The sequence below is a fragment of the Taudactylus pleione genome, unplaced genomic scaffold (genome assembly GCF_031769625.1).
Source record: "Taudactylus pleione unplaced genomic scaffold, aTauple2 ptg000349l, whole genome shotgun sequence".
Lineage (NCBI taxonomy): Eukaryota > Metazoa > Chordata > Amphibia > Anura > Myobatrachidae > Taudactylus > Taudactylus pleione.
In genome coordinates, this window is record NW_028284750.1 from 4,076,355 (window position 1) to 4,100,101 (window position 23,747).

General features: G+C 41.9%; 1 protein-coding gene across 1 annotated transcript in view; it reads left to right on the forward strand.

The window, feature by feature from the left end:
- The window catches only part of SHROOM1 (shroom family member 1), a 104,578-nt gene that overhangs the window by 46,258 nt on the left and 34,573 nt on the right, over window positions 1-23,747 (forward strand). Inside the window, exons 3-4 of the mRNA XM_088444130.1 lie at window positions 10,135-12,722; window positions 22,677-22,738. Coding sequence (XP_088300256.1) covers window positions 10,227-12,722; window positions 22,677-22,738 — 2,558 coding nt within the window. The 5' untranslated portion in view covers window positions 10,135-10,226. The remainder of the gene's footprint in view (window positions 1-10,134; window positions 12,723-22,676; window positions 22,739-23,747) is intronic.

Genomic DNA, 23,747 nt, shown 5'->3' on the forward strand with positions numbered 1-23,747 from the left:
CGCTCCATCCGCTGTGCATGCAGGCCGATGGAGTGCCCCGCCAGAGCGCGCATGGTGGGTACACACGAGACGATGTGCCCAATATGTCGGCCTGATCTTCGGGATAGGACAATCTATCGTCTAGTGTGTACCCAGCTTAAAGCTAATCAATTAGCATGTTGTTGAGAAACGGAAGTGGATGGCGGCAGCTCGCGGTTCGTGAGCTTCTGCGTTTTATAACTATGACTTGTAAAAAGTAAATTATTTTTCAAAAGGAAAATATTGGCCCACCTCAAACGGGAATAACCCACTTTTTACCTAGGCTGCATTTACTTACTAATGTTCCTAATCTGTTCCGCCAGCAAATGGAGCAAATCTGGGACTATCGAGGCTGGAATCCTGTTCCTAAAGGTTACATTTGTCCAATCCCTACACCAATCGATTAATAGATAAATGCCATAGATATAGATACAGCCTGCTCTGCTGACTATTAATGACCTTTGCATACTAGAAGGTCAGGAACTAGACAAGCAGACAAAATTGTTCTTTTGTACTGATAGTGGATGCTGGCTGGCCGTGGTAAGTCCTGACAGAGGTCATCATGATCCAGTCAGTGCTGCTTTGTAAAGAATGACAATGCTTGTTTTGTCAAGATCTTAATGATTCATTCTCAGTCCGTTTACCAACAAACACATACAATACACTTGTTAATCTTTACTTAAAGATAGAAGCAGATATTTTTTCCTAAGCCTATAAGCCCACATTTCCTTCCGTTCTCCATTTGATTCACCCATCATTGAAATCTAAAAGGCTGAGAACTACCCTGTAAAATGATCTCTCTAGAAGAGGCTAAATTAAGAAATTACATGTTCACTCTATTCATTAGGACGGATGGGCTCTCCTGTCAGCAAAGCAAACCTCTTAAAAAATTAAATAAATGAACAAAAAACTAAAAACGTAAAAACATTTAGTGTAATGGCAAGTATGACGCTGTCCCATACCCATGTTTACAAGTGGCTTGCCAGTTGTTTCTTAAGCTGGGTACACACTATACGATGTGTACCCAGCCGATGGCACAATGCAATGGAAGGCTATATTGTGCGCGCTGTACACACTACACAATTCGGAGTATGACCGGACAATCTATCGTTCTATGCTGCATTTAGCAGCCTGGCGTCATTCATTGTATCGTCCCAAGTGCTGTACAGCACATCATATAGGACGAGGCGATGAATGACCACCGTGCACGCGCATACACACTGTACGATCCGCACGATATATGTATAGTGTGTATACGGCTTTAGAATGCTTCTGTATTTTTTTTTTACCCCTCCATGAAATTAGTGTATACCAGAAAAAGGCTTTGGGTAACATATTGACCAGTATTTTTATTTCAGTGACTACACCTATAGTTATCCAAAGGGTGCCAAATATTGCCAGAGTAACTGCACAGAAGTCGGTAACCATGCGTCTGTCATTCGCCTCACATGCCCAGTAGGCTGGAATGCGCATTGTTCCCAGGGAAGGTTAGGAATGTGTAAGTGGTCCCTGATCTGATCTCTGCACAGTGACATTGCTAGTACATTTCTGACATTTTTGAGTGATGGATTTTTACAAGTCTGCTAATTCACTCAGCAGATTAGGATAACAATGCTATCATTTTATATAATTGGGGTCTAAGAGGAAATTACTGAGAAATCCCCTATCTTGGCAACAAACTGTGTAGCTAGCACTGTTTCACAAACATTACAGCAATCCCTGAGAGGGCATTTCATTTAACCCTTCCTATACTGTCTATAAAACCAGCGTGTGTGTATGTATGTGTGTGTGTGTGTGTGTGTGTGTATATAAATATATATATATATTATATTATATACATACATACACACACACACACCAGTTCAAAGATCTGGGGTCACCCAGACAATTTTGTGTTTTACATGAAAACTTTTATTTATCAAATGAGTTGCAAAATGAATAGAACATATAGTCAAGACATTGCCAAAGTTAGAAAAAATGATTTTTATTTGAAATAATAGTTTTGTCCTTCGAACTTTGCTTTCATCAAAGAATGCTCCTTTTGCAGCAGTTACAGCATTGCAGACCTTTGGCATTCTAGCTGTTAATTTGTTGAGGTAATCTGAAGAATTTCACCCCACGCTTCCTTGAAGCACCTCCCACAAGTTGGATTGGCTTGATGGGCACTGCTTGCGTACCATACGATCAAGCTGCTCCCCCAGCTCAATGGGGTTGAGATCTGGTGACTGCGCTGGCCACTACATTACAGACAGAATACCAGCTGCCTGCTTCTTCCCTAAATAGTTCTTGCATCATTTGGAGGTGTGCTTTGGGTCATTGTCCTGTTGGAGGTGGAAATTGGCTCCAATCAAGTGCTGTCCACAGGGTATGGCATGGCGTTGCAAAATGGAGTGATAGCCTTCCTTATTCAAAATCCCTTTTACCTTGTACAAATCTCCCCCATGCTTGACAGATGGTGTCAGGCACTCTTCCAGCATCTTTTCACTTGTTCTGCGTCTCACAAATTTTCTTCTGTGTAATCCAAACACCTCAAACTTTGATCGTCTGACCATAACACTTTTTTCCAATCTTCCTCTGTCCAATGTCTGTGTTCTTTTGCCCATATTAATCTTTTCCTTTTATTGGCCAGTCTCAGATATGGCTTTTTTCTTTGCCACTCTGCCTAGAAGGCCAGCATCCCAGAGTCGACTCTTCACTGTAGACGTTGACACTGGCGTTTTGTGGGTACCATTTAATGAAGCTGCCAGTTGAGGACTTGAGAGGTCTATTTCTCAAACTAGAGACTCTAATATATTGTCGTCTTACACAGTTGTGCACCGGGGCCTCCCACTTCTCTTTCTACTCTGGTTAGAGCCTGTTTCTGCTGTTCTCTGAAGGGAGTAGTACACACAATTGTAGGAAATGTTCAGTTTCTTGGCAATTTCTCGCATGGAATAGCCTTCATTTCTAAGAACAAGAATAGACTGCCGAGTTTCACATGAAAGTTCTCTTTTTCTGGCCATTTGGAGAGTATAATCGAACCCACAAATGTGATGCTACAGATACTCAACTAGCTCAAAGGAAGGCCAGTGTTATAGCTTCTCTAACGAGCAAACCCGTTTTCAGCTGTGCTAACATAATTGCACAAGGGTTTTCAAGGGTTTTCTAATCATTCATTAGTCTTCTAACGCACTTAGCAAACACAATATGTACCATTAGAACACTGGAGTGATGGTTGCTGGAAATGGGCCTCTATACACCTATGTAGATATTCCTTTAAAAACAGACGTTTGCAGCTAGTAAAGACCGACAATCTCAACATGTTGGCAAGTGGATTCAGAACATCAGAGAGCAATCGTTTGCACAGCACCTGATCCTCCTGAAGACCTTACAATCCAAAACTTCTATCTGCACTCAAATGAGTAGAAAATCGTATTACAGATTTCCATGCTAAAGATGGTTCACTCCGTGCGCAGTTCAGACGTACCCATGGTGAAAACTTCACATGCTCTTATGTGCTGCAAGTAAACGAACCACAAATACTTTATATAGAATCACCACTCAGCAATATGGCGCAACCCAAACGATGTGACATTTGCAGCCATTTGGAATTTGGGAACATGTTGAAGCTGTCCCCCAGTCTGCTACTGACGTTGAAAGACCTGTCCAATTCGCTTAACTGACAAACGTATACATGGTACACAATATAATAAGCACACAATCTGCAATCGTTGGTTGTCAAAGATATTACACTATCAGACGCTTGTCCTTTGCCCCCTTATTTTATCCTTCGAACTTGACCATTCCACCAAGCGGTGAATTGTAAGGATTGAGTAGCCACCTTTATAGAGGAGGAGTATTGTGTGATTCTAATTCTGCGTATCCACTACCCGATAACATAGAGCGATTGCACGATTATGACATTGTAATCGCTCAATCGTTCAGTAATCAGGCACACATCGGGGATGTAAATGTCGGAAACGACCAGCGATGCGTGCTCCCGCTGGTCATTTCCGACAGCAATCATCACCCGAACATGCTGTTCAACCTGACGATAACGTCAGGTTGAGCATGTTAGGGGATGATTGATGGGCCTACATTGAACGACTGAACGTTCAGTGTAGGCACAGCACCAGACTGTGAAACGACTGCCCAATTACAATGTCGTAATCGTGCAGTAGTTTTCCTTGGAATGAGGCTCTGAGATGCAACCATTAGTATACAAGAAGCAGCACCAGGATTCTACTATCATTGACAGAATTTTCATATTTTGGCCTCTATTCACCACCACAATGGCTTTGAAATGAAACAAACAAGATGTGCTTTAACCGCAGACTTTTAGATTTAATTTGAGGGTAATTACATCCAAATCAGGTGAAAGGTGTAGGAATTACAACGGTTTCAATATGTGCCTCACACTTTTTAAGGGGCCAAAAGTAATGGGACTATCAACTCAAAAGCTTATTTCATGGACAGGTGTGGGCTATGCCCTCGTTATTTCATTATCAATTAAGCAGGTATAAGGTCTGGAGTTGATTCTAGGTGTGACCTTTGCATTTGGAATCAGTTGCTGCCGACTCTCAATATGAGATCCAAAGAGCTGTCACTATCAGTGAAGCAAGCCATCATTAGGCTGAAAAATCAAAACAAACCCATCAGAGAGATAGCAAAAACATTCGGTGTGGCCAAATCAACTGTTTGGAACATTCTTAAAACTAAATAACACACCGGAGAGCTCAGCAACACCAAAAGACCCGGAAGACCACGGAAAACAACTGTGGTGGATGACAGAAGGATTATTTCCCTGGTGAAGAAAAACCCCTTCACAACAGTTGGCCAAATCAAGAACACTCTCCAGGAGGTAGGTGTATATGTGTCAAATTCAACAATCAAGAGAAGACTTCACAAGAGTGGATATAGAGGGTTCACTACAAGATGTAAACCATTGGTGAGCCACAAAAACAGGAAAACCAGATTCGAGTTTGCCAAACAACATCTAAAAAAGCCATTACAGTTCTGGAACAACATCCTATGGACAGATGAGACAAAGATCAACTTGTACCAGAGTGATGGGAAGAGAAGAGTATGGAGAAGGAAAGGAACTGCTCATGATCCAAAACATACCACCTCATCAGTGAAGCATGGTGGTGATAGTGTCATGGCGTGGGCATGTATGGATGCCAATGGAACTGGTTCCCTTGTATTTATTGATGATGTGACTGCTGACAAAAGCAACAGAATGAATTCTGAAGTGGTTCGGGCAATATTATATGCTCATATTCAGTCAAATGCTTCAGAACTCATTGGACAGCGCTTCACAGTGCTGATGGACAATGACCCGAAGCATACTGCAAAAGCAACCAAAGAGTTTTTTAAGGCTAAAAAGTGTAATGTTATGCAATGGCCAAGTCAATCCCCTGACCTGAATCCGATTGAGCATGCATTTCACTTGATGAAGACAAAACTGAAGGGAAAATGCCCCAAGAACAAGCAGGACCTGAAGACATTTGCAGTAGAGGCCTGGCAGAGCATCACCAGGGATGAAACCCAGCGTCTGGTGATGTCTATGCGTTCCAGACTTCAGGGTGTAATTGCCTGCATAGGATTTGCAACAAAGTATTAAAGAGTGAAAGTTAGATTTAGGATTGTTCAGTTCGTCCCAATTCTTTTGGCCCCTTTAAAAAGTGTGAGGCACATATAGAAACCATTGTAATTCCTACACCGTTCACCTGATTTGGATGTAATTACCCTCAAATTAAATCTGAAAGTCTGCAGTTAAAGCACATCTTGTTTGTTTCATTTCAAAGCCATTGTGGTGGTGAATAGAAGCCAAAATATGAAAATTCTGTCAATGTCCCAATATTTATGCACCTGACTGTGTGTATATGTGTGTGTGTGTGTATATATATAATATATATTATGTATGTATCCTTGTACTTGGGGAGCAGTGATTTCACATGTCAGATGACAGATTTTGAACATGATCTGTAATGGAATGTATTATGTAGGTAAGAAAACTTCTGATCCCCCAACCCAGGAGGAGTGTGGCCCAATTGAATATGTATAAAAAGAAATGGTTTGTACAGTTACTTAAATTATAATTGTACTAAAATAAATGAATAACAACGCCACCTGGAGAAACTGTGTAAATATTAGGCTCCATTAGATACAGCTTACTGAAAATGTTTATCCTCATAAAGCCATACTTGCCTACTGGTAGATTAATGAATTTCGAGTAGTCCTCCTGGGCTCCCAGAAGTGCAGGGCACCCTCACTCGTCCCTGCCATGAGAGTCGCGGCAATGCACGGCAGCAGAGAGGTGGGCATAGGGCCATCTTTTCAGATTGCATCACAGTGCCCTTGCCAGGTACTTAGAGCCCCCCATCCCTCCTGGTTAGGTACATGGCAGTTGGACAATGACTCATCCCTCCTGTGTCTCTCTAGCCTCATTGCCACCTGTATCTCTAGCTTTATGCCCCATGTCTCTCCAACCTCCACCTAAACTGTGTTGCCCCAGCTTCAACGCCCCTCTCTTGCCTGTGTCTTTCCAGCCTCATCCACACCTATGACTCCAGCACCATCCCTGCCATGTGTCTCCAGCAACATCACTGTGTCATCCTCTTATCCCCTCCCCTGTTTCTCTCTGCTCCATCCTCCACCTGTGTCTCCCAGTTGTTCCCCTCACCTGTGGCTCTCAGCCTGAACCTCCCCCTGTATTGTTCAGCATCATCCCCTCCAGTGTCTCTCAGCCCTTTCATACTGTGGCTCTTCAGCACATCCCCTTGCATCTCCCCAGCCCGTGTCTTCAGTTCCATCTCCACTATGTGTCATTTCATCTCCAAGCCTCCCAACCACTGCTCAACTCGCCATGTCACTCCTGCCCAGCTTAGCCCACACATGCCTCCTGCTGGCTGCTGCTCCTCTTCATGGGCGGCTCGGCTCCTCTTTCCTCTCCGATCCAGTGGCATGAAGTCATGAGCGCTGCGCCGTCACAAGGAATAACTTTCTTTATCTGGCCAATGGGCTCCTCTGTTTCTGCTAGTGTCCTGCTGAATACAGCAGCAGCACAGGCAATGGGAACACATTAACTGGACCCCCGAGATTACAGTGGGGTAGTGTACCCCCCTGTTGCCAGGCCTACACACATAAACACGCACTTTCTAATAGACCTTCGCTTTCTGTCAAATCTTTATGCCTATTTTGACAATTTTGCCAGCAGCATTCATATGGTTACTGCTCTATACTTATTACATTATGCTCCAGGGGGGAGGCTTTTAGAACAAGTTTTGAATGCTCTGCTAAAAATGTGGACAAAGTACAAGGTTTCAACTTTGCTTTCAAAACACATTGATTTTTAACAGTCTTGCGTAGAAGGCTTTTCTTTGTTTACTGCAAGTCTGAGAAAAAGAATGGAAAAATGATTGTACCTAAAGCATTGTGCATTTTTTTGTTGCCTCTGCCGTAAATGAAAAGTATCACTACACATCACATTGCATAACCCTCACATGACTGATGCCTACAGATAAAATAGTCCACGTGACTTGGCGCACTGTAAGACTGCTTTTGGCAAATTAATAGGTTTTAAGAAATTTGTAAGCCTGTGTGCAAGAATTGTGTTTGCTGCCACCAATCATTAACACCTCGCCATTTTCCTTGTGTAATAGATCTTTCACATGTGAGCTGTGAGCTACCATAAATGCAGAATATTTGCACACTAAATCATGGGCATCGATCGCAATTGAATCGACTACTATGAATTTAAAGTGGGGAACAGGAGCCGTCTCAAATAAGGATAGGATGGGCAAGGCACCCCAGGAGTGTGGATAACGATGGGGGTTCCTAGAACAGCTGTTAGGGTCCACTGCAAGGCATTGTGAGAAGCAGGGGGAAGAAAAAAAATTGTTCCAAGTGGCTCTCTAAGCATAGTGCAGAGTCTGAAGAAGGTTGGCAAATGTAGTTGGCCTATATGGAGCAGGAAAGTTGTTTGAGATAATCCAATCTAAGACATGCAATAAGGACTCACTAGCTGGTCAGAACGGCGGCCAATCTGTGAGGAGGGATAGGGCGCCACAAGCCACTCAGGGTGACCCTCAGGAAGCAGAGACCGCATTTGTGGCCAAAGGTCTTGCAGAGATGGCCCTGGCAGCTGCCGGCACTCATGTACCAGGAAAGCAAAGTGGAGCATGCTGATTCAACTGCCTCAAAACTCAATGTCTAAGTATTGCTGCATGTACTACACTACCTCATCCATTGCAGTAACCATCATGCTATACAGAGCGCATCAGTAAACGCCATGTATTACAGACAGTGTTGTAGTGACCGCACAACGTATGATTATCTTTATTCTATGCTAAATGCTGCATGGACACTGTTATACTCACAGGTATATACAGAATATGTGACTAGTAATTCCTGATTAAAAAAAACAAATACAACTTGTGTATGCTTTAAATAAATCAATGACTATAAACATTATTTTCTTTTCTTTTTTTTTTTTTAAATATCTTTACTGCTTTGCAATGGGAAAAAAACCTCTGGCTTAAATGTAAAAATTCTAATAGTCATAAAACAATATGTATATTGGTTGTTCATTACCCCCATGTGTATTATGGTTTAATGTTCAGTTTCCTTTGAATTAATATTGAATTCTCGAATTTTGAAAAATGTATTCTTTAACTTGACTTGGCCACAGCAGCATGTTTGAAAATGATTACAGTTCTTTCCTCAAAACCAACATTATTAACATTGTACTCATTCTAAAGTATATGTATGATATGACCATAACTATACAGCTTTAAAAGGGAGATATGTGTTCTTTAAATTTGCCTATAAGAGACCTAGGCCCGTATTCAATTTGGGGTGAAAAGTCCATATCTGCTAAAAAGTATCGCCGATGACGTCATTTCGCCAGGCGGAAAAGTATCGCCGTATTAAATTTCAAAGACTGTGCAGAATTGGGGTTTTGGGGTGCAACGTTGCGGTAACCCCCGTGCAGGCTTAAGACCGTTCCCCAAAGGTATACTGTGTCAAAAAAAATTTAAAAAACACTTTAGAACACCCCAAAAAAGTACTTTCATTTTGGGGGCGAAAAAGTTCAAAGTTGGGGGACAAACTTAAAAACTAGTGAAATAGACTTAGGGGCATCCTCCAAGTATGCCCTAGGTGTTTTATACTTTGCTAGTGCTTGCGGCAGGTGTATTTTTCAGGATATTTTAAACTTTACTTTAGCAACTTTAAAATATGCTACCCCCCATTAACAGGTACCCAAAATTTGCTGGGACTAGTTATTTTCACCAAAAAAACCTTCAAAATGCTATTCTTCACCCCTTATGCAAATATGCAAAACAGCACCTATTGAAACCATTTAAATACCCCAAATACCCTCAGCAGGCCAATTCATGGGTATCCATAGTGATTCTCCATGTCATTGCATCTTTTGGGGGGGTGCCAGGCTGATTACCCCATTTTGGAGAGGACTTTCCGCCTGTTCAAGTTTCGCCAGACACGGTTTTCTCGTACTTTCCAATTGAATATGGGGAATCGCGGGGACGCTCGCGAAAAGTTTCCGCACCCAAAACGCGATATAGGCGAAAAGTCAGGCAGGCGAAAAAGTATTGCGGGTGCGAATCTAATTGAATACGGGCCTTGGCTGTAACTAGAAATGACAAAAAAATCTGCTGGACAATTAGAATGACTGTTTATAGATCACAGGTTCTCAAACTCTGTCCTCAGGACCCCAAACACTGCATGTTTTCCAGGTCTCCTCACATAATCACAAGTGACATAATTAGCTTGACATGTGAATCTTTTAAAATGTCAGTGAGTAATGAATACACCTGTGCACCTGCTGGGTGAGCTGGAAAACATGCACTGTGTAGGGTCCTGAGGACTGAGTTTGAGAACCACTGTTATAGATTATACTTTTTGTTTTATAGAACACATACTGTAGAAAATTAAGGAAGTTTTAGATTGAATCATGAGATTTGTTTCAATTGAATATACTTTAATAGTTTTGTTTGTTACAGCATTTCAATTTGTACCATTTACAGCACATATAAAAATGAGCACACAATATAATATGTATGTCATTTACTATAAATGTAATGATTATCCTTCATTTTTTTTCACTTTCTTCAGGATGATGCGCCAGTAGACTAACCAGGAATAAGCACTAATCAATGAAGCCTCTTCAAGAATTTTAAGTTAAAAACGCTAATCCCCACTTAGTGATGTCTTCCCTTGGCAATGCAATCGAGAGATGGAGTATAAGAAGCACAAGTGGCAATTTAGATCTCAGGCACCAGCTGATCTCAGATGACTGCCCAAACCGGTCGTCCGCATCACAGTCTATGGCTGCCATAGTGGACTCTGCATACAGTTCATTTTCTGGTAGCTCCTATGTTACGGATTATCAATCTTCATTCCAACATGGCAGTTGTCATGTGAACGAGGAACAGGTTTCTTACATGGACTCTGAGTATGTCAAAGCTATTTATAATCCCAGTGCAATAGACCATAGTCATTTGCAACAGAACTTGTATTGTGATGATGTTTCTTCTAAAGATGATTTGTCTGGAAGAATTACTAGTTTGTACACTACAAGCTCACAGCCCACTTCTGATGAATGGCACTCGCCACCGATAATGCTGGATAAATACACCACCTTTCAGCACTTTGACCAACCTGCTATTAACAATGGCTCTGCAGATCATTTTAGTCACAAGACTAAGAGGAGTCCCACAAGCAGTAGCAGCCTTTCTTCACCTGACCATAAACTTAGCCGCCAGTATGGTCAGGGCCACAGCCCTACCTGGGTTCGGGATTCAGTACTTGGCGAATGGAACCAATCATGTGTTACACCAAGTAATTTGGAAATAGAGGACAGTCCTCCTATTCCAAGTGCTTCATTTCTGCCCCTTGATGAGGATGTGACTACAATGTATCAAGTTAGTTGCATTAATGATGGAAACAATCACCTTTCCCAAATGAACAGATTAAATAAAATCTGTTCTAAGCAAACAGATTTCCTAACAAAAAAACTCATCACTCTGAAAAGAGAAGAGCATAATCCAAAAGATCACTTTAATTCTCTTACTGAGAAATACCTAAATGAAGGTGCAACCACCAAAAGCACAAGACACTCTCTGACAGAGTTTATGTCTGAGAGACTCCGTGTATATGAGATTGAAAGTGGTTCTTGGAAGCCAGGTAAAGAAACAAACTGTTATGATTATGAAGGAACAAAGAGTGAAGAAGTAGAGGATCTGGCACTAAATGAACAGCACAAAGAACAATACCTGTCCCTGCCCCAGAACACTACGGACACCGAATGCAGCAATCTTGGACAATGGGATAGCAAATGCAAACTTATCCATACAAGAACCAACCAAACAATTTACAGTAGGGCCGGGGAGGATTTTTGTGACCAGTCTTCAAAAGTAGTGAATTGCGATGACCATCATGAAGTTACTAAATCTCACAGTTTCAGAAAAGATGCAACCATAAAACCTATTCCTCTGCTATCCCATCAACAAGAGCGAACTGTGCCCCAAAGTTCTAACTTTTGTGAACTAATTAGTGATAAGATTACCAAAGCATCAACTCCAATGCTTTATCATCTTGCTGGAGGACGGAACAACTCTTCGGTCATGCTAAACAGCACAAATCACACTAAAGAGCTAGATGCACAGAATGAACCCAAGACATTTCACAGAACAAGTCACGTTTCTATACCACAGGCAGATGACCCAATTACACCTCTTCATAAAACTAAAAGCCACTCACAATTTGCTGAAAAGTGTGTCAATGACTGCAGTGATGATGAGACACCAGGGAGCCTAACTTCCTCAGCTGAGGAGAGTTTTATGCATGATTATAGGGAAAAACTTAAGGTTGCACAGAAAAAAGTCTTGAGAGAAACCTCTTTTAAAAGAAAGGACTTGCAGATGAGTTTGCCTGTTAGGTTAAAATTAAACCCCTCCAAAAGGCCTTCAATTGATCATATAAGATCGTTTTCTTTATCTGGTGCAAATGAAGAAGCTAAATTCGTCCAACCAACAGTTTTAATAGACAAAAGCTGCAAAAAGGAGGAGCCCGAAAAGTCCACCATTTCCCGAATAGGAGGAAGAAAAAGACTGTCGAAGGAGCAAAGGAAGTTATGCTATTCAGAACCCGAGAAACTGGACCGTCTTGGTGTTCGTAATACTGGCTTTGCATGGAACAGTGAAGGGTCAGGTCAAAATAAATCTGATGATCATTACAGGATGAAGTCATTAGACAAAGAACGAACTCTTTCATCATCAAATCTTTCGAAGACCGAGCTAAAGCAAATCCAACACAATGCACTTGTTGAGTATATGGAGCGAAAAGCAAGTCAAAGGCCCAATAGTATTCACCAGTCTCAAGTGCAGAACACATCCGGAACACAGTCCTTTGCTGAGTGGAAAAGCCTGACAAATGAAACATTATCTAACAATGTTACCCAAACATATCACCATAGGAGATCAGCCGGAGCCTCCTCTTCCTATGATGCTACAGTCACTTGGAACGACAGACTGCAAAAGACATCTCCATCAGGAGATTCTGCACCGTCCGTGGACAAAACTGTGAATGGCAAATATAAAACCCACTTTGACCAATGTACATTAGAGAACAATAAATGTTATTCTGAAGATTCTTCCACATCTGTTTGCCAAAGACGATCAAAGTCGATGAATCATCCCCAGGTAATACATGACACTAACCATAGGTGTGTAAGATGCACTCATGTATTATATCTGAGATTGCTTTACGCAGCTTCATGATTTTATTTTAATTTGTCCTGGTGTCCAGTTCAATCTGCTTTGCAACTCCTAAGTTTCAGCATTAATAAGGTATTTCATCTTAACTACAAATAATGAAAGAAAATTGAAGATATGTTTTAAATAAATAAAAGGTTAAAAAGCATGTTGTATTTATTAGTTGATATCACGCTATTGGTTTGCAGAAAGAGTCATGCTCTAAATAGCACAATGACCATTGCTTTGAGCCAGGACCTAATTTACAGTCATTTCACATTTCTGTGTATAAATGAAAGCTGAAATATTTTAGTTTTTATATTTTTAAACTGTCTTACAAAAAAAAATTAAACTGCATGTTTAGACAGACCACTAATTGCTCATTAATAGAGATGAGCCAAATGGTAACATAACTCTGTGTTTTTAGACCTTCTTGTCAGATGTTACTATGGTATACTGAAGTAAAATTACAAGCATTTCATAAGTGTCAAAGGCTTTTATTGACAATTACATTAAGTTAATGCAAGGAGTCAATATTTGCAGTGTTGACCCTTCTTTTTCAAAACCTCTGCAATTTGCCCTGCCATGGTATCAATCAACTGCTGGACCACATACTGACCGATGGCCGCTCATTCTTGCCTAATCAATGCTTGGAGTTTGGAGTTTGTCAGAATTTGTGGGTTTTTGTTTGTCCACCTGCCTCTTTAGGATTGGCCATAAGTTCTCTATGGGATTAAGGTCTGGGGAGTTTCCTGGCCATGGTCCCAAAATTTTGATGTTTTGTTGCCCTAGCCACTTGGTTATCACTTTTGCCTTATGGCAAGGTGCTCCATCATGCTGGAAAAGGCATTGTTCGTCACCAAACTGTTCTTGCATGGTTGGGAGAAGTTGCTCATGCAGGATATTTTGGTACCATTCTTTATTCATGGCTGTGTTCTTAGGCAAAATTGTGAGTGATCCCACTACTTTGGCTGAGAAGCAACCCCACACATGAGTGGTCTCAGGATGCTTTACTGTTACTTCAGTATACCATAGTAACATCTGACAAAAAGGTCTAAAAAAAACACTGAAAAAGCAAACTTTGTGAAAACCAATACTAGTGTCATTCTCAAAACTTTTGGCCATGGCCGTTTTGTAAATATGCATTCTGCAGAATTTATTAATAGAGCTGGGATGATGACGGTCAATTTATTCTGTTCTGTGGTGTGGCTGAGGACTGGGAACATAAGGCCTAATTCTACCAATGGACTGTACATATTCATCTCTACCAATTTAAATAGATTTTCAGTGTTGTCCAACATAACCACTTTAGGTACAGAAGTATTTTATTTATGTTCTACAGAAAAGTTAATATCTTTCAAAGCTTAATTTGGGTATTTTTGTATCCTAGAAATAAGCAAATCTTTATCTTAAGAACTGTTTCTTCTTTAGAGTGCCCACTGCCTCCAGATACCAGTGGATGTTGGATCCAAAGCCGTAACTAGACTTATTGGTGCCCTGTGCCAGAAAGAGCATTGGCACCCCCCTCATTTTTCAAAGGGACCTAATGCACCCAAAAAAGGGGAAGGGCCAGGGAAGAGATAGGGGAGGCCAGGAGATGCTGGGGATGAAATAAGAGGAAGCTACAGTACAAGTGAAAATTATAATAAACAGAAATTTGACAGACCCAAGCAGCGCCCCCTGACCTGATGGCACCTGCCGCACTACCCTAGCTACGGCCCTGGTTGGATCACAGCACAAAGATAGATCATATTCATTCTGTAGAGGATGGGAAAATATAGCATTGATGGAGAATTGCACACTTGGTACTATTATAGTACATATTTTACATGTCTTTGAGTAATCTTGACAGTAGGAGTTTGGCATTCGGAGAGCAGCTGGTTTGGTTAGTCATAAATAGCACAGAAGTAGCAAATAAATAGGTACATCTTGGCTCAGCGGCTGTCTGTGCTGCAAACTGAAGGCTCTTAAATACGTGTGATGTCACTGTGATTTCAGCTGTTCAGAGATCAGCAGTGTGCCACATTGCAGATTACTTCCTTTGATAGCCTCGCTATCTACACTATTTTTAAAAATAAATCTAATGTATGCATCTACTGGCACATAGTTGGCAAACATAAGCATAGCTCTGTAACATATATTCATGTTATCCTTTTTTAACTTGCCAATACTTATTTTTAGTTAAGAAAATAATCTTCACAATATAACCTATAGAATATAAAGGTGGATCTCATGGAAAATTTGCTCCACTGGAAATTTCAGAAGCACCATGCACATACATAAAAATTAGTTAAAAGCACCATTTGCTGGGTAAAAGTTATTTTTATGGGGGTATGATGCTTTGTAAAGCAATGTACACCAACTAGAGTGCATATTATATAGCCATGGTCACCTTGTTCCGCATATTGGTGGAACCTATAGGTGTCGATATAGGCGTCAGCGGTGTGTGATGGAGATCAGTCCACACACAATGAATAACTTAACTATGTCGTATGTTATTAAACCAATCCTGGTTAACAAGGTTAATGCAGTAGGGACACAATGCAGAAATACAGGTGCGATAGATCCAGCCAGAAACATGTGGGGTTAACACAGGTAGTGTGGGATGTGGTAAGACACATACCTGTACTTATACACAGTGGTGGCAGTGGAGTATATACTGTACACAGCAGTGGTGATACAGTATAATTGCAGAGTCTCTATTGTGAAATGCACAGTCTCCGTTCAGGATACACTCAGTGGCATGTCCTTCGACGATGGAGGAGGAAGACAGTAGCAAATTCAGCCAAGGTTGGTGGTTGCTAACATCAGCGCACCTCTGTCTCTAAAAGATGGAGTAGTGTGACCCGGTGGCTACAGATGGAGAGGCAGCACAGGGCACACTCCCCACTCAACACCGCAGACCCAGAGATGGTGATTATAAAGCTCCATTTTACCAATATACAGTGCCACAACATATGAGCAGTTTGCAGTGCTGCACCACTTAACTAATCAATAGTCCTTCCCTCTCACCACAACCTCACTTGTGTTCTAGATGCTTCACAGTGAGGATATTGTGTTTATTTGGTATTGCCCCCGCACCGTCACTGATCTAGATGCATGTTACCTATTGCACACCCAGTCAGGGTTCAGTGATTTCCTACTGGCTGTTGTAGTTTATTGCTGACCGCATCACATTTTCCCTGGATTGGTTTTCTGACTTTAGACTGAAAAAGAGAGGCTGCTAGCTTCACTACCAATGACTGGACTGACTGTTCTGTAGATGCATTAACAGTTCTCGGGTGCTCCCACAAGGATTTACTGTGAAAATCTCGCTTCACCAGAAGATATATTCAGTGGAACAGGGCATATAAAGGGTTGTACATCAAACATCGCTATAATTAAGCATAGCCCAAATGCCAATATCTGTAATGGGGAGTTTACTGTAATGGATGATTGAAACAGGATGTAGTCAGCATTACGGCGTGCGGGCTGCTGACTGTCTAAATACCGACGCCGAAATCCCGATAGCGTTGGGATCATGGCACCAGTATCCCGACCGCCGGCATCCCAAAGGTAAGAATCAGGGGTTAGGGTTAGACACTAGGGGGAGGGGGAGGGTTAGTGCTAGCATACTTACCTATGGGTGTCAGGATTCTGACTGTCTGGATGCAGCTGTCGGTATTCTGACCAGCGTCATCCCGACTCCCGGCAATCCATACCCAACCCGACTGAAACATATCTGGTGTCAGTCTTCCCCATGGTAAAAAAAATGGTACAATTTTCTGTAAAAAAAAAAATAAAAATCCTGCACTTGTAGTAACTTTGTAATCTAGATATTTTTACATAAATGTACGAGTCAGATACAGAGGTGCTTAAAAGTTTGTGAACCCTTCATAATTTTCTATATTTCTGCTGATATTTGGCCTACAACTACCTCAGATTTCCTAAGAGTAGATAAAGAGAACCAAATCAAACAAATGAGACAAAAAAATTAGACGTGCTCATGTTTTGTTTTGTTTTTTTGAGGAAAATGATCCAATATCACATATCTGTGAGTGTCAAAAGTATGTGAACCTTTAGACTTAGCAGATATTTTGAAGGTGAAATTAGTCAGGTATTATCTATGGGATGACAATCGGATATTTGCAACAACCTGTCTTTTTAAAAGAACCGGAATCTGTCAAAGTCTGATGTTCACAACACATGTATGTGGAAGTGTATCATGCCATGAACAAAGGAGATTTCTGAGGACCTCAGAAGAGTTGTTGATGCTCATCGGGCTGGAAAAGGTTACAAAACCATTTCTAAAGAGTTTGGACTCCACCAATCAACAGTCAGACAGATTGTGTACTCCCCAGGACTGGTCATCCAACAAAGATCATGCCAAGAGCAAGGTGTCTAATATTTCGCAAGGTCACAAAGGAACTCAATTTAACCTCTATGCAACTGAAGACCTTTCTCACATTAGCTAATGTTCATGAGTACACCATCAGGAGGACACTGAACAACAATGGTGTGCATGGCGGGATTGCAAGGAGAAAGCAGCTGCTCTCCAAAAAGAACAATGCTGCCCATCTGCTGTTTGCTAAAGTGTACCTGGACAAGCCAGAAGACTATTGGAACAAAATAGAGCTTTTTGGTTTTATATGAGAAGCGTTCTGTTTGGAGAAAGGAGAACACTGCATTCCAGCATAAAAACCTCATACCATCTGTGAAACACATCTGGCCCAGGACGACTTGCCATCATTGATGGGACAATGAATTCTGGATTATATCAGAATACTTTAAAGGAAAATGTTAGGACATCTGTCCATGAGCTGCATCTCAAGAGAACTTGGGTCATGCAGCAAAACAACGACCCAAAGCACACAAGTGATTCGACCAAAGAATAGTTAAAGAAGATTTAGATTTAACGTTTTGGAATGGCCAAGTCAAAGTCCCGACTTTAATCCAATTGAAATGTTGTGGAAGGACCTGAAGCGACCAGTTCATGGAAGTAAACCCACCAACATAACAGAGTTGAAGCTGTTTGTACGGAGGAATGGGGTAAAATTCCTCCAAGCCAATGTTCAGGACTAATCAACAATTACCAGAAACGTTTAGAAGCAGTTATTGCTGCACAAGGGGGTCATACCAGATGCTGAAAGCAAATGTTCACATACTTTTGACACTCTCAGATAATTTTTGGATCATTTTCCTCATTAAAAAAATGAGCATGTCTAATTTTTTTGTCTTTTTGTTTGATTTGGTTCTTTATCTACTTTTAGGACTTGTGAAAATCTGAGGTAGTTTTAGGCCAAATTTCAGTAGAAATATAGAAATTTCTGAAGGGTTCACAAGCTTTTAAGCACCACTGTAGTTATAGTTTAAATGAATAGTCTAATTGCAACAAAACATAATTTCAAGAAGCCCTTTGGGCAACATAAATTTAAAATATAATCTTTATAGGAAAAAAAATGCATAAAGATTTAATTACAAATAAAATATTTGATATTTGCTGCATATACACTACAAGTAGCACTTTTTGCATAACTTCAGTCAGCGATCTACACTGCCGGCTCTAGGCTTGTGTATGGCTGTCCTTATAGACAAATTGGGCGTGCATCTTATGTCCCTATTTGAAAAATAGAGGGGATTGGAGGGAATGCTCTTTCTGGCCAAGGGCACCAAAAAATCTAGTTACGGCTCTGGTTGTAGAACATTAAAATAGAAAACTCAAACTAAATATTTAATTCACGCTATGGATAATGGAAGCATAAATCAGAATTTGTTTTTGATGAGAATTCTTAAATAAAGCAATACTTAAATACAGGAAGAACATTGAGGAGAATATTGCATCTAATGGAGCGTGCACAGTAGTCAAACTAATACCTTCTGCTTAGTATGGATTGAGATTTATGTTGCCATAATTTAATTGCTACTTAAAAATAGATTTGTTGAAATAAGGAGTGTAGTTAGAAAATAGACTTGTTTTTAATACGCTATGACTTTTTTTTTATTGTTCCCTTTGGGAGATGCTGGAGGATAACATCAAGGTGGGAGGTGCATCATTGCCCACCCACGCTGTACAATGGCATGATTTTTAGCTATGTGCTGCAGTGGGCGATGCCAAGGTGGCTCATGATCTCTTCATCTGATCCCTGAACTGCCCACTTTAATGGGGATTCCAGGAGAGTGTCTCTCCAGTATCATCCCACTGCATCTCTACCGTGCCACCCTACCTGCTACTCATCAGCACCATCTTCATCCCCCTGCGTCTCTCCAATGCCATCCCCCCACCATCTCTTCAGCACCATCTTCCTGTTTCATAAGCATCAGCCCCTCCCCCTGCATCTCACCAGCACCATTCCCGTGTCTTCTCTCCAACACCATCCCCCTGTGTCTCTTCAGCTTACCCCTTTGTGTCTTTCCAGCAGCTTCCTGCCCCTGCGTATCCCACTCTCAGCTCCCTGCTCCTGTGTCTCCTCTCCCACCAGCAGCTTATCCTCCTCTATGTTCCTTTAGCAGCAGCTCCCTGCCCCTGTGTCTCCTCTCCCGTAGGCAGCTTATACCCCCTCTGTCTCTCTAGCAGCAGCTCCCTGCCCCTGTGTCTCCTCTCCAACAAGCAGTTTATATTCCCCCCAAGTCCCTCTAGCATCAGCTCCCTGCCCCTGTGTCTCCTCTCCTACCAGCAGCTTATCCTCCCCTATGTTCCTTTAGCAGCAGCTCCCTGCCCCTGTGTCTCCTCTCCCGTAGGCAGCTTATCCCCCCTCTGTCTCTCTAGCAGCAGCTCCCTGCCCCTGTGTCTCCTCTCCAACAAGCAGCTTATATTCCCCCCAAGTCCCTCTAGCATCAGCTCCCTGCCCCTGTGTCTCCTCTCCTACCAGCAGCTTATCCTCCCCTATGTTCCTTTAGCAGCAGCTCCCTGCCCCTGTGTCTCCTCTCCCACCAGCAGCTTATATTCCCCCCAAGTCCCTCTAGCATCAGCTCCCTGCCCCTGTCTCCTCTCCTACCAGCAGCTTATCCCCCCTGTGTCTCACTACCAGCAGCTTATCCTCCCCTATGTTCCTTTAGCAGCAGCTCCCTGCCCCTGTGTCTCCTCTCCCACCAGCAGCTTATATTCCCCCCAAGTCCTTCTAGCATCAGCTCCCTGCCCCTGTGTCTCCTCTCCTACCAGCAGCTTATCCCCCTTGTGTCTCACTAGCAGCAGCTCATCTTCGTGCCTGCCCTGCTATTCTTCGCAGCTCCTCAGTGCACTATGCAGCAGTGGTGACGACATGAGGTCACATACGCCGTGTCACAAACGAAGGTGCCAGGACGCAGGCCCACAAAGTGAGTGACAGGAGGGGCGGGCTGTGGGTGTAGTAGGAGGAGGAGCATGGAGCCAGAAACCGAAGAGGGGGAGGCGGAGGCTGCCAGACAGAGTGGCCTTCTCTCCATGAGGCTTCTGTGCAAGGACTTCGCGGAGGCGGAACTAGTTCCACCTACCATTAGAGGTGACGGAACTCAGTTTCGCCCCGTTTCGGCCCACTTTAACCCTTAAGGCTAATATTTAAACTAATTTATCTTTCTGATTTTAGCTGCAATATACTGTAAGGCTCACGCTATTATAAATATAAGTCAGTGTCCTTTTTAGTTAATGTGAAGAGATTTGTTTTATCAGTGCAAAGATGGGCCATAGACATCATGGTTGTTTCAGATTGTTCCCAAAAATAAATCTGGAACCACCTGATAGTGTAATAAGTGTTTAGTTAGACATTGTGGATAATAACACATAATATAAAAAAGTAGAGAGAAGGCGTAGGCTTATCGGGAGTTATCCACTGCAAGCATTACTAGTTCTCTTCTGGTGTTTGTGTACAGACTGAACGTACTCCTTGTCCCAAGTCCCCAAAGTTCCTCTTAGGTCACTGGCCAAATCTGCTGAAGCTGAGTGAAAATCAATAAGTTGTTTGAGGAGAGTAAAATGTAAATCTGCCTGACATAGCTGTGAGGCTCCCCAACTAAAAAAATGCATCACCCATTATACACAATCTATTTATTAAGCCAAAGATGCTTCTTCATGCATGAATATCATATTGAAAATCACATTTTCTCTCAGCAGCCCAAAATCTAGACACTATAACATTATCACTGTCAGCTAGAATTCTGCCAGTAGCACACCTGTATGTACATAAATAGGTAGGCGTAACAATCAGAAGCACTTCTGGTTTTTGGGTATCATATTTTTCAGACTACTTGTAGAGAAGGACACAGCATCGTTCTACCAGTGTGGGCATTCCTACTGCTGCCCAAGGGGCAATCTATTCTACATTTTCACATCGTCTTATATCACCTTTATTATCTTACTTCATTGTCATACACCATATTGTAATATGCAGCAACCACTTTAAATGACATTAGCCATTAGACACACGGAGGAGTCACCAGTGTCTCTCCCGGCAGTGTTGGGCAGGGGTGAAGCTAGGCGTTCTTTCACAGGGCAAAGACTCAGGACTCCCCTTCGACCAAGTCCACCGTTCTATATTTTATTAGAAGGTAGATGGGATGGGAAAGTTTTCCTCCAACCAAATTCCATGAGAAAGAAACCAATTATAAACCTGTTTGAGCCTGATTAGATATACTGTCAAAGAAAACAATGTGTTAAAGTTATATACGGTAGAATATTGTACATTTGGGAAACCAACTTGCTACTTTGACGAGTAAATGTAAAATTATTCTGTGCTATCAACTTTAGTGTTCATTATGGGAGTACATATCAGGGGAACATAGCAAATTCAATGAAACATACATGCACAAGGTGCATTAAGTGCAAGGAGGGCCTAGGGACAACCACATCAGCTAAAAAGGAATGAATAGATGGCTTGGAGGGTTGCGGAGTAGAGGGGTCATCCTATAGATTGTACAGTGTAGTAGTAATATAGTAGCAGCCAGTTCATTAGCAATATTAGAGGGTTAATTAATTTTTTACCATGTGGAGTAATGTAGGACATCCAGGGCGGCTGCAGGCTGTGGCTGGAAGATATGTGCTCTGGGTCGGCTGCTCCGACAGTGCCCACCTCCTTCCTGCCAGTATATACTCTGCACAGCGAGTGGGTCAACACACACTGAGCCTGCACATCATGCCAGAGGGTGGGGTAGTGTTTGGTGGGAGCTGTGAGTTCACAAGTGATTCCCCTGGAAGGTAATGGTTTATCGCCCTTATTCAGGCTCTGATCACGGCTAGCTTGCAGTTCTTTAGTAGAAGTCCCGTTTTTATGAATAGAAACTCCTTTTTGTTTTTACCTTGATAACAAAATCTTTAAAACTGTAAAAACAGACTATACATGCACACCAAACTCCCTCCAAGTGGTGCTGAAAACCCAGGAATCAGACATCCACAAAGTTCCTGTAATACAACAAGCTGGTTCAGGATGTGTATAATTAAATAGTAAGCTGACATTCTCTTCTGGGATGCTTATGAAATTGCAGCATTATTTAACAACTAACTTCAGCCTCATGTTTCATGTCCCTCATCAACACCAGACCCCGTAGCAAAGTTGGAGAGAAGGTAAAGGGTGATGGTGGTCCATCCTCTCTGGAGCCCAGTTCTAAAACTGAAAGTCCTAAGAGGACTTCATTACATTTATGCCGGTCAAGGCACAGGCAGGGGTCCAGGGGTCTCTGTCGTAGTCGGACCAGCATCACCAGGCCCCATAGTAACCACATGAGCTGCTCCAGTGGTATTACACTCTAATAATTTCCTTTAGCTTGGAAGCTCTGGCTTTAAAAGAAAAATGTGTTGACATTTTAACTTTGTCATCCATGAAACGTGGTACAACGAGGTTACATGCAGCTGTGCTAGACTAAAGGTCTGAGCTCATACATAGACATTCTGCATGTTTGACACATCTACACGTTCTCCTGTGAACTATAATTTAACTGTACTTTTATCCCCTTTAGGTTCCAGGTGGGTACTTCTCAACATCAGCACTTTCAAGCAATTACAACGAATGCACCCGCAGGTAAGAAAAAGAATAGTTTCTTCTTATAACCCATGAAAATAATTGTGCAGAATACACAGTGTTTCTCTTGCAGGAACCTGTACACAGAAGAATAGTAATTTGATAAAAACATTACTAAACCTTATATATGTATATACAGTAGAAATGATCATCCGCTATGCATGTAACATATATACCTTCTTTTTCCATCACTTCATGTTATTTTATTGTATCCTGTAATGTATTGCCACTTTAGAAGAAAGGATAGTAGGACCGTAAATAATAAAAGTATATAATCAAATCATAAAATAGTCGGTTCAGGTTTAAATTGCTCACAAGTGTCTTCTGCGGAAGTCTGATCCATATCCAATTTGTCTTGGGTCAATCTATAAATTTCCCTATTACCAGCAATTTTTGCTAGGGTAGACCTTTCTTTCCCTTCCCTCCCCTGCATTGTCCAAGAGCAGGATTAGATCATTGTGGCGTCTGTGCATCTGTAGCACAATATCCAAACTCCTAAATAGCTTGTCAGAGGTGGCACAGATAGGGAAATCTACTATATATATCATGACAACCATTACTCGTATATACCCAGGAGAACAAACACATAAAAATACTTATCTATATAAGCAAATGGACCTGGCATTTGTAGGGTCACCTCAGCCACCCCGCCCACTCATCACTATCGTTCCCACCAGTGGCGTCACTAGGGTCTTTGGCACCCAAGGCAAGATGAAAAATGGTGCATGGCCACTGATAAATGGGTGCGTGTCAATATGACACAACTCCGTTTCTCATCACTCTGGGAACATTCCTTTCCATTCCATATGCACCTTAATGCCTCCAGTCGTAGTGCCCCGTATACAGTGCCTCCAGTCATCGTGCCACTTATATAGTGCCCCTTGTACAGTGCCTCCAGTTGTAGTGCCACTTATACAGTGCCCCCAGTAGTAGTGCCCCTTATACAGTGCCCCTTACACACAAAGATATATACAAACACAATACTATACTTAACTGAAGCCCCGTTCCT